Raw genomic sequence first — 12408 nt, 5'->3', positions numbered from 1 at the left:
GTTCTTCTCAATGTATCCTATCAGGTGGTCCACGATTCTGATTTGCCCATTGCGAGTGATGGTGATGTTAACCTTGATCAGTTGGTTAAGGTGCCGTCCGTCAGAGTTTTCCAATGGAAAGTTGCTCTTTTCCTCTTTGTCATCCATAAGTATTTTGTAAGGTGGTATTTTGAGGCTAAGTAAATATTTCATATTCCAATTTCTAAAAAAGCACAAACTACCACAACTCGCCTAATATAAAACAGCTTAGATAGCTCTATAACTGTTAAAGAAATTTAATTTGTAATTTAAAAGTCTCAGAAAAGGAGATAGCCACATCTAGATGGTTTTAGTGGAGAATTCTACCAAACATTTAAAGAAGAATTAACACCAATTCTACATAATCTTTTCCAGAAAATAGAAGACAAAGGAAGCCTCATCAACCCATTTTATGAGATTAATATTACTGATATCAAAACCAGACAGACAGTACAAAAAAAGAAAGCTATAGACCAATATCCCTTATGAATATACATGCAAAAGTTCTTAACAAAATATTAGCAAACAGAATTCAGCAATATGTAAAAATAAATTATATACATGACCAAGTGGGGTTTATTCTAGGGCAAGGCTGTATTCAAAATTCAGTCAGTGTAATCCACCATATTAACAAGGTGAAGAAAAACCACATGATCATGTCAATTGATGCAGAAAGTGCATTTGGCAGAATTCAACACCTATCCATGATAATAACTCTCAGAAAACTGGGAATAGTGGAGAATTTTCTCAACTTGATAAAGAACATCTTCAGAAAAACCCTACAGCTAGCATCATATTTAATGGTGAAAGACCAAATTCTTTCTCCCTAAGATGGGAAACAAATAAAGGAGGTCTGTTCTTATCACTCTTATTCAATATAGTGCTGGAAGAACCAGCCAGCACAATAAAGAAAAGAAAACGAAAGGGAGACAGTTTGGAAAAGAAGAAATAAAACTGTGCCTTTGTGCAGATGGCATGATGATCTATGTAGAAAATCCTAAGCAATGTATTTTAAAAACTTTGAGAACTAACACATGAGTTCAGCAAGGTTACAGGATATAAAATAAGCATGCAAAAATCAATTGTATTTCTACACCGTAACAGTGAACACGTGGATACTGAAATTAACAATATAATTCCATTTACAATTCCTCAAAAAGATGCAACACACATTAATCTAACAAAATGTAAAACAAAGTCAGTTTTGTTCATTAATAACTTTTTAAATAAAATCACCCAGTCTGTTAAAATTTTATTAACATTTAAATTTATAATTTTGCATATTTTCCTGTTTTACATTTCTTCAGTATTTGTCGTTAAAACCAATTCTCATTCTTACTATATATATAGTCTTTCTCTCCCTAACTTTGCCAGAAGTTTTCCTATTTTTATTGATATTTGAACAGAACTAGCTCTTATGTTTGTTATCCTTGAAGTCATGTTGACTTTATTAATTCTTTTTTTCTCCTGTGTCCAGGTTTATTTTGTTGTGTTTACTTTAATTCTTTCTTGTTTGATAAACACATCTAAATCTATGATTATTTTTCTTGTTCTCTGAGTGCAACTTTCGTGATATCCCCTAAAATTTGACATGTAATGTTGTCTTTATTAAAAGATGGATCTTCAACTCAGTCTTAAAAGAAACAATTTGCAGGGGGGTTGGCAGAGTCACTCTCAGTGGACAAAGCAGGCAGAGAACGGACCAAGTTAGTCACGAGCACGAAAACACCTACTCATCCTTTAAAACTCAACTCAAATTTCATCCCACCTGTAAAGTTTCCAAAGCGTAGTTAGTAACGCCTTCATCAGTGCATTCATAGTACTATCTATATTGCCAAAAAACTCCTTATTGTACTATAGATTCTGAGTTTCTCGAAGTTGGGGCCCTTGCCTAATTTCCTACACCTAGGCCTGAGTCATATCAAGTACAAAACTTCGTATTGAATGAAAGAATAAAAGAGAAGCATGTAAAACTTGACTGGAAATCTCCTAAAATTTACTTAATTCACAGATTTTACTCAAATCTAGTCTTGTCAATAGCTATAAATATTGCTAAAAAATGTTGGGGTCTCAAAGTATATTTTTTAAGTAGAAATAATTTTTCACCTGCATTCATAATCTCTAAAACGCTAAGCGAAAAGAAACTTGTGATGATAATAGGGCTCAAGGCAGCATCCAACTGAAAGTTCCCTCTTGGATAACTTTCTGCTTCCCCTAGGAAAATGTTTCTTCTCTGAAAACCACGTATACTTTCCCTGTAAGTTTCCAGCAGGGTCCCTTCCTCACAACTCCCCCCTTAAAATACTACACAAGCCCGGTAAACTGCTTTTATAAAACAAAAACAACTCAACTGTCGTGCATAGCGATCCTCAGCCTTAAATAAGTTCGTGATTACAAATGCAAATAAGTCACATCAGTCTGTCACAAGTTAAGGAACTACATTTCCAGTTTTGTTTTCTTTCTTTTAAAAATATTTACTAAGTATTTGTTGAATGCCAGGCACTCAACTAGGTCGTGGGAATACCACAGTTCAGGTTAGATCTATTCCTTGACCATCAACTAGATCCTCTCTACTGGAATTTTCCAATGTATTTCTTTACTCCAGGTCTCACCTCCTTTCTCCGAGTCACTAGAAACCCAATACAGAAACATTTGCCGGATTCTCTACTTCAGAAATTTCTTTGAACTAGTTTCTTGTTTTCCTGAGCAAATATTTCTGGTCTCATGCCACAGAGAGGCTTCTCTGCCCTGTGTCACTAAATCCTTTCCTTTATTCTCCTCTCAAATTTTCTCAATTTTAATTCTTTAAGAAGCCTCTTTCCACGGCTTTCTTAACTCCCACAAGTTAAGAGGCTCCTCGCCTCATGTGTTGGTCACAAGAATCTTGAGGGCTGCATAAATGTCACATGCCTTAGGCTCATTCATATCTCCTTGGGGATGTAATCAGTAGCAGAGGTAAAGAAAGCTGACATTCCTTAAGCTTCAAAGGAAGTCTCAAAATCTATTATGACGAGATTTTTACTTTTTACCAAAAGACTTTTAAACATTGACAGGCTTTGAAAGTAAAAGCAGTGTTATTTTGAGGAACTCAGAATGAACCCACAAAAGGGACTACTTCTACAGAAACAAACCACCAACCAATCTTTCAAGAACGAGGGTCAAGGTGATTATATGTCACCTAAAGTCTGTGGCAGGAAAATTCTCCCACACAACATTCAAAGCAGATCCTTGGCAGAATAGTTTAATAATTAGAGTTCGTTTTTATGCAAAAGGGAAAAACAAAAGAAATTATTTGACTAGACAACCATTAAACTGAGCTATCATCATCTTAAAGCATGCAGACAAGTGGAGGTAAAATTTTAAGTCAAAATTTTACTGTTTGCTGCCAACTACTTGCAGGTAAACCGTAGGAAAATTACGCAGAGCAAAATTTCCTTCTCAAAATTGGTAAGGGAAATGTACTGGGTTGAATAATTTCCTCAAAAATTCATATCCATCTGGAACCTGGGAATATGTTCTTATTGCAGAAGTGGTGTAGATGTCATCAAGTCAAGATGAGGTCATACTGGATTAAGGTGGGCCCTGCTCCAATGACCAGTGTCCTTATAAGAAGAGGGAAATTTGGACACACATACACACAGAGAAAAGAACACCGTGTGAAGATGAAGGTAGCAGTTGGAGTGATGCATCCCCAAGCCAAGGAGGGCCAAAGACTGTAGACAACCACCAGAAGCTAGGTAGATGAGTGAAGGACCTTCCCTAGAGTCTTGAGAAATATCCTGTCCCTGTGGACACCTTGATTTCACACTTCTGTCCTCCAGAATTGTGAGAGAACAAACTTCTGTTGTTTTAATCCACCCAGTTTGTGGTAATTTGTTTGGTAGCACCAGGAAATTAATACAGGAAGCATATGGAAAAGAGAGACACTTGAACAAATACGTATTTCAAAACACTTGGTTTAACTTTAATACCCTCCTCTAGGCCCCATCTAGGAATCTAAGTTGGATGAGCAAACATCAGCTGACCTTTCACTGGTGGAAATTTGGACAATTGCTGTGTATTCATTCAAACTAAAAAATGAGAGGAGAAGGAGGAAAAAATATTTATTTTAATCATTCCGATACAGTGACAATTCTAATAACGTTTTGAGACTCTGCTAAATCACTGCCTCTGTTCTCTGCTTTGTCTTGGTAGTGAAGCACTAGTTTGTGTAGCCGTTGTTTAGACATTTTCATGGATGCTAGGAATGGCTCAGTTTAGAGACCCAGAGCTGCAGTGGTGGCTAAGCCTCACGTGGACCTGCTCACGTCTTCTGGGGCTGTGTGGTCAACAGCACTTTATACTTGATCCTGTTGGACATAGGCTGTACTTGTTCAAGTGACAGAATGGTTTAAGCACAACCTCGAAGATCCTTTTTGTCTTCTTTCTTTCCTAGAGAAGTATACAGGTAACTATAGATAAAACGGACATAAATGCCTGGGTATTCTGGATCAAAATATTTCAATCAGTGTTGGGCTAAGTTAGTGTTTTTGCTACCAGGAAGAGAACAAAATCTGATTTTAGTCTAATATTAGTACTATTTTTCTTCTATTTGATTAGCGTTTGTCTCCTTCTCCTCTGAACAAACCTCTACTCATTTTTCAACGCCCTTCTCAAATGTCAAGCCTTCTTAAAGCCTTGCCAAGGTCAGACAGGATTAATAACTCTCTTCTTTGGGTTTCCATAGACTTCTGTTCTACTTGCTGCCATGTTATGCATATTATAGTATAGATAGTTGTTTGTCTCCCCAATAAACTGTGAGCTCCGTGCTCATCTTTGCATTTCCAGTTTCTAGCATTATGCCTGGTATAAAGCCTGTGCTTAGCAGATGTTCACTGAAGGAATGATGGAATTTTTGAGGACTGAAAGCTATTTATAAAAGTATTCTACACTGAATTTAAAGAGCATTTTCCTCATAGGTGTGTTCCAATTTAGGGTAACTTTGAGAACTGTAAATGGAATTCAAACATCAGCACTACTATTCTACTGAACTTGATGATCCTGCGAAGTTTTCACTGACTCCACACACATTATCTGATTCTAGCTTCTGCTCTGACCCTTTCCCAGCTGTCCCCTCTTATCGCCGTTACAAGAATACAAGCATCTATCACGAGCTCTCTGCCCCACAGAGAACGAAGTCCAAAAAATGAACCAAGTAGAGAAAGGCAGGATGTGATCATATTCCCTTTTGTTTGATATCTGTGTTCTTTTGTTGATCGTAGATTTCTATTAGGAGGCCCCCATTTCTTTCAGGATCATCTATCCACTCCTTGATTCAAGAAATGGTACTTACTTCTGAATGAATAGGCCCAATGCTAGGGAGAAAAGGAGTTTATAGTTTGGTAATAGAAAAAAAAAGGTCAAGAAGTACTGTGTTTTATAAAGGAGATACAGAAAAGTCCCATGAGAGTTCCAATGAGGAAAATGAAGCTCAAGGAGATAAACTAACTTCTCAAATTTACACACCTTGTAAACATTAGAGCTGAGATTTATTCTTTTTACACTTGATATCAGATGGAATAAATGGAGGAAATGAAATTCAAACCTAGTTCAGCATGGTACAAAAGCCCGTGGTCTTCTGCTACACTACACCATGCTGCCTCCCATAGGCTACTGCTTTAGCTGTCTGAGATAGGCAAACGGACCTGTACTAGGTTATCAGCAATGAAAATAAAAAGGATAAAGGGGTAGGGGCAAGAATTAAATGCAGGACACACAATTAGCACAAGATGGCAACTGACTAAATGTGGAAAAAAAAGGAAAGAATGGAATTGAAGATTGCTTAAACTTGGAGCTGGGGTAACTAGGAAAACAACCATGCCATTAGCAGTATTAAGCATTTCAAGGGAAGGAACAGCTTTTACTCAGTGGCAACTCTAATCCCTCAAAACTCCGCTCGCACATCCCCTCCTTAATGTAACCTTTTCTGACATCCTCAAGTCCGCTATACAGTATTTTGTATCTCAAGAATAATAATGATGATGATGATACCAATTTTTCAATGCAGACTGAGTGCCATGCTTGTACTAAGTTCCTTTTATTCCTCACTATAACCATATGAAATAAGTACTATTATTAACTCCATTTTACAGAGGAGGAAACTGGGGCTTACAGAGTCCTAAGGTTGCAGATATTAAATGGCAGATCAAGATCTGAATTCAGGTTGGTCAGAAACAGCACTCTTAACAGAAGCAGAACAGCGCCATACTTAAGAACACGGGAAATGGGGCCAAACTGGCTGGGTTTGAATCCTGCCCTTACTAGCTGAGTGACCTTCGGCAAATTATTGTGCCTCAATTTCACCATATCAGGTGTTAAACGGGGACTATAATAGTATCTGCCTCCTACTATTGTTGTGAGGCTTAAACGAGTTCATTTTTATAAAGCCCTTAGAAAACTGCCTGGCACAAAGAAGTATCAGTCATTGCACTCATCTCTCTCTCTCTGTCTCTTATAATTATTGGAACTTTATTTCTCACTGAACTGTGAGCTCCGCTAGGATAGGTAGTGTGTCTGTGTCATTTTCCTACCCTCAGCACCTAGCACCATATCTGCCACACAGCAGGCCCTCAGCAAACATTTGTTGCCTGAATAGCATTATTCATGCAGCTTGAAATTCCATCTCTGAGCTTCAGAGACGGGAGGTGGATGGAAAAATAGGTATGAGTCCCACACATAGACATTTAAGCCTGGCAATAGGCAGAACTGTCAAGGAAGAGAGCATGGAGGGAAAAGAAATAGAACACTGGAGAAAGATTGATGGCAGGAGACGAAAGGAGACAGAAAAGGAGCTCAGAGAGGATATTCTTTCAAGGAAGGCATGAAAAAAGAGACTTCAAGGGAACTGATCTGAGTCCAGAGGAAAGGCTGTCTTAATGGTGGAGTATAAAAAATTAGTGGTTAGCAAGCAGCTGACTCTGAGGTTTAAGAAAAAAAATTTTAAGTCTGAAAGGAAGGAAATGATAGTCATTGTGTAATGGTTTTCTTAAACTTGGCAGGCTTTCAAATGTGGGTCCCTATCTTCCTTGCCGGGGCGGGGAGTTGAGAGAGCTGGGGAGCATTCAGATCATCGGCGAAAGGGAGGGTCTGGGCCTCAACTAAATGGTAACGAAGACAAGTTCCAGCTTCACGCACAACGTGAGATAGAAAAGTCAAATAAAACATTCACTTTGCCCTTTATTATTCCGTTTAGGCTGGTAAAGCAGGACTGATGAAGTTTTTGCCAGGTAGACAAAACTATCAGCATCAGGTTTTTATCTGAAATATCTCCCTCATTACACTTGGATCTGAGTAGGTTTCCACCACCCACGGAGACTGAATAACCGGCTTTCCGAGTTATTCCTGATAGAGTTCTCGTTATTACAAACGACTCGGGATCCCTACTCCGCCTCAAAAGAAGGGCAAGAAAAGGGAATCGGTATCAGTATTTGAGAAAGACGTTTTTATAAATAATCGGTAGGCATCACTTTTGCGCTTTAAAAAACTTGCTATTCTTTCAAAAACTCTGAGGAACGGAAAACCTGCAAGTGGTCAGATGGGCCCGCAGCAATCCACCAAACAAGGTAAAAATTTACTTTCACAACAGACGGCTTTATGGGGTCTTTTCCACTGTTAAGTGGAGGAAAATAGACCCTGGACAGTGGCTGGAGGGACTGCACCAAGTCTCTTTTTAAAGAAGGGTTTGCCATTCTTAAGTGAACAAGCCGCTGTTCAAGGCCCTACTCCGGGATCTAGCACCTTCAGCAAGTCGCTCCCCACTCTGGGGAGCAAATTTTCTCCGTCAAATAAGGAAAAAGGGTGTGCGTGTGTATGCGTAGAGGAGACTGGACTGGAAGTGCTTTTAAATCAGGTCGTTTCCTAACGATTTCTCCCCTTCCTGTGCTAGTTCCCTCGAGGAGAAAAACCTGTGAATTAATTCTTTGGATATGAAAATAAAGCAGGCACCCTTGCCTCGAGGGTAAGTATTAGAAAAAAGGAATCCGAACAGCTGAGGAACCTGACGCATCCAGCACCTGCACCTCCCGCCCCACAAACCCTCCCTCCACGCGAAGAGACCCAGGAGCAAAAACAAGATGGCGTCAGCGCGCAGGGGCCCGCCCGCGCCCCCGCGACTCCGCACTGCGGCAGCGGACGGAGGCCGCACCGCATTGGCCGCCTGCGATGAGGTCATCTTAGGGGCGGAGCCCGGCGGCGGCGCGGGGGCGGGGCCTTGTGGACGCACGCACGTCAAGGCGCTGCTAGCCGGAGCCGCAGAGGCTGCGGGCTTGGTCTGCGGCGGCTGCTGTGGCGGCGTCCCGGCCCGCGGCTCGAGGTGAGCGGGGGCTGTAGGTATGGCGCGACAGGAAGCAGCCTCCGAGGGGCACAGGAAATCCTTCTAACAGCCGCCTCGCTTGTCAAAGGAATTAGCTGGGATCTTAGTTCTTCCAGAGGGAATGGAGGTTCATCCCTCTTCGGGGACCCCTCCTGTGGGCAGGGGAACCAGAGGTTCACTCCCATTCGGAGGCCCTGCTCCCTTCCCCCATTTGAGGGGTAGGCGGAGGAACTGAAGGTTATTGGGTAGGCAGAAGAATCTGGGGGGCTTCTTAAAGGGGCTTCCAATGTGAGGGTTCCCCCCTTTTATTCCCTGCTCCAGGAGGTAGGTGTGCCTGGGCTCAGAGAATTCCTGATTTCTCACGTAGTAGACAGGAACTGAAGCAGGTGAATTTGAATACCTATTAGGAGGCGAGGACTGGATGACAGTGGTGAGGCAGGGCGGGGAGGCGCTTTATTTGGACACATCTTGTGTAGAATTACTGTTTCTTCATATTTTGTTTTGTCACACCTCTCTCCCCAGAATCGCTTTGGTCTGTTTAAGTTTTCTGTTTGGCTCCAGTGGGATAGAGATGTTCTAGGGAGATTTGTAGTCATTAAAGAACAGAAGGAAGGAGGTAGCTCGTTGCAGACTGTCATTACCGGCAGCCTCTGAACTATGCTGATCGGGCATGATTTCATGTGTTTAGAGATTGTGGAATCTGTCCTTGTCGGGGGGTATGAGGGGCGGCGTATGGGGAGCTGGTAACTGCTGTTTTGGATGATTCAGGTATAGACAGTCTTAAAGTCAAGCTACATAACGTCTTGAGAAATCCTTGCTATACCTGAGTGTGCTGTTTTGCTGCCTTGAACATTAAGTACACAAAGGTTTTGTCATTCCAGTTTCTCAAAATGTCTCCCAGCCTTTCAGAAGAATAACTCTTCCTTTGACGCCCGTTCCACCTATCATTATGTGTGCCCTCATGATATGAAAAATACTGTGCGTTTTACTGACGTTGGATACTGTACAGTCTGTGCCTTACAATAGTTGATGGAGAATAAATAATTGCAGTTTCAGGACCACTGATAGCGCCAATTGTCTTCCATACCCGGCAACAAGCCAGCCCTAAAAGGAAACCTTCATTGGCACATGCATGAGAAGCTTGAACAGATGGAAGAACGTAATTAGTCTGGAAGGTGAGGATAAGAAACAGAAAGCTGTGGAGGTGGAACGCTTGTTCTCTGTGGCTTGATAAAACTGCTTTGTCATTATCAATGTATTCCTGTTGTGCTTGACTTGAAATTGAGCTTAATATGCAAGATGGTTCTTCTTATTTTGTTGTTGTTGTTGTTGTTTTAGATAATGCTTAGTGTTTGGATTCCTTGGGGAGAAATGGTGTTTTCCGAGACGTTTGGAAGGTTAAACCCTTTAAGGTAGCCGTAGCTTTAGGGTAGTGCTGGGACTTTGGCTGTTAAAAATGGGCAGTAGTGGGGCCGGCCCGGTGGTGCATCGGTTAAGTGCACACATCCTGCTTCTCTGTGACCTGTGGTTCGCTGGTTCGGATCCCAGCTGTGGACATGGCACCGCTTGGCAAAAGCCATGCTGTGGTAGGCGTCCCACGTATAAAGTAGAGGAAGATGGGCACGGATGTTAGCTCAGGGCCAGTCTTCCTCAGCAAAAAGAGGAGGATTGGCAGCAGTGAGCTCAGGGCTAATCTTCCTCAAAAAAAAAAAAAAGAAATGGGCAGTAGAGGGTAGAAAACTACTTGGGACAGAGACATCCTTTATGAGAGTATAATTAACGTAGGTCTCCTCTGTTTCCTGACACAATAAAAAAAAAAAAAGAGCAGTGTGAATGTCACTGCCTCATAATATTGTGTCCAGGATATTTAAAGAGCTGTTTGGGATTCCCAGTTCCTGTTTTTAATCTGGACACATTCTTATGTATTGAGATGTCCCCAAATATTGTCATTCGATCCTCATGTTGACTGCAGAGGAAGTGACTTTTCATCAGACGCTCTGCAGGAGAGGATTCAATAACAGCCTTTGTAATGTCTCCTTTTCATCTTTCTAAGCAGGATGTCAAAACAGTTGTTGAAGACCTGTCAGCATGGGGTGGAAGATATGAAGGGAAAATGAAAGTGCCTTACTGGGGTGTTGTTTTTCTTAGCCCTCTTGGTATTTTCCAAGGTCATATAATTTTCTCTTTTTGCCTTAGATTGAAGAGAAATCCAGGTCCTCAGCTGACTGCTACTTTCTGCCACCATGGGGGAACTTTTCCGGAGTGAGGAGATGACACTGGCCCAGCTTTTTCTACAGTCAGAAGCTGCTTATTGTTGCGTCAGTGAATTAGGAGAACTCGGAAAGGTTCAGTTTCGTGATGTAAGTAGTTGTGGCTGCTTCTTGATTACTGCTGAACTCTATTTTTCTTGTCTTGGCCAATTGCCTTATGATGAATGTTTTACTTTTTATTTGCAAAAATAACATTGTACTACTGGCTTACTATTGGTAGAGTGTGCACTTTGAATTGTCTTTCTAGAGGTGAGAATGTTTTGTGCCAGTCCTTCCATGCTTTTATTAGCTCCCCCTTTGGGAATAATCCTAAGTATTTTCAAGGTAATTGCTTGAGATGCAAGTAGAGGACACCAAACTAACCTGTTCAAGGCTTGAACTTTGCTTTTTGGGCTCCTTAACACCCATAGCAGGGTATTAAAAAGAAATTGTCATAGCTCTTCCATACAATAGCACATATTTATTACAAAATTTGAAGCATCAGTTACAAATATATAGTGCATAAGTAAGCATATACTGAATACCCATTATTTTGAAGCATTATGCTGGGCACTTGGAGAAGATATCAAAAGAAAATGGAGTCTAACAGTAAAAAAGTATGCCCTATGGGGCTTACAATCTGATCAGGAAGGCACAATATAGGCTGCTGAAAGGAGGGGGAGTTAACAGTTCTCTGTACACATTCTCAAAGCACCGTGTGCCTCTCATTGGTAGCACTCATTATAGTCGTGATTTTACATTCACCAGTGTGAGTGGTTGATTAAAGTCTCTCTCTTCTACTGTGATCTAAGCACCATGAAGACAGACATTCATTGTTGTATCCTTAGTGCCCACATACAAGATATTCAGTCAGTATTTGTTGGAATGAATGAATGAATGGATGAAGTGGTCAGAAAGGAGTGAGATTAATCAATATTGGCTTCCTGGAATTGGCAAGCTTTCAGGAAGTTCTCAGTGTGAGCTGAAATTGCACAAATATAATCCAGCGATGTGGTCTTATTCCTCATTGTCTTTGAACATTTTTATGCTGTCTCTCTTCTGATTTTCTCCTACCTGAGTCTGATTCTTTCTCTTACCTTTCTGAGAATTCATTTTTATTGTCCACGAGCCTCTCTTTTATCTTCCCCACCCCCTGCCCTCTGTGTCACTGTTGCCCAAGCTCCCTTCTCTGCCTCTCCAGATAGGCTTCTTAACACCCACATCTTCCTTTGTCATCTTTTCTGGTGATCTCATCTATTCTCAAGTCTTCCATCTTTATATAGTGAGTCCCAAATCAGTATCTCTGGCCCTGACCTCCCAAACGCCATCCTTGAATTTACAGCTCTCTAACATTGTTGTCATGTCTGCTTCTCAAGTTCAGTATGCCTAAATTCCAACACCTTACCTTTTCACAAACTATTTTTTCATGCTGACTTTCTAAATTTGTGCTAATGCATTGATATTCTACCAGTTTTCTAGACTTGAAACCTGTCACCCTTAATTTGCAATCCTTCATCTGGTGTTATAGTTTCTCTTCTTAACACCCATTGTGTCTATTCAGCATTCTTAACTTTTACTTATGATGTATTTCAATGATACAAAAAATTATAGGGAATAATATAGCGAATACCTCTGTTTCTACTATCTACTTAAGAGATAGGCATTCCACATACAATTGAAGGCTCCTGCGTATCCCTCCTCCATGCCGTTTCTCTCCCCTCCTCCCCAGAGGTAACTTCTGCAATGATTTTTGCTTTTAATCATTCCTGTGTGTTTTTATTTTTTACTTTT

At 40.8% G+C, this 12408-nt stretch overlaps 1 protein-coding gene across 15 annotated transcripts in view; it reads left to right on the top strand.

Moving 5' to 3' along the window:
- Positions 1–7339: 7339 nt before the first annotated feature.
- ATP6V0A1 (ATPase H+ transporting V0 subunit a1) overlaps positions 7340–12408 on the top strand; it is a 53700-nt gene continuing 48631 nt past the window's right edge. For 5 of the 15 annotated variants that reach the window (XR_011422898.1, XR_011422895.1, XM_014740148.3 and 2 more), the window contains exons 1-2: positions 8231–8368; positions 10565–10728. Coding sequence is in view for 8 of the 15 variants with exons in the window: in XM_014740148.3 (XP_014595634.1) it covers positions 10612–10728 (117 nt within the window). In the remaining 7 variants the exon portion in view is untranslated. Of the gene's footprint in view, positions 7620–7942; positions 8369–9418; positions 9544–10564; positions 10729–12408 lie in introns of those variants that run through there. The other 10 variants (XR_011422897.1, XM_003362552.5, XM_005597377.4 and 7 more) reach the window with 3 other exon arrangements.

Source organism: Equus caballus, chromosome 11 (assembly GCF_041296265.1).
Source record: "Equus caballus isolate H_3958 breed thoroughbred chromosome 11, TB-T2T, whole genome shotgun sequence".
Classification (NCBI taxonomy): Eukaryota; Metazoa; Chordata; class Mammalia; order Perissodactyla; family Equidae; genus Equus; species Equus caballus.
Note: the sequence above shows the minus strand (reverse complement) of the source record. Positions and strands in the feature narration are given on the sequence as shown.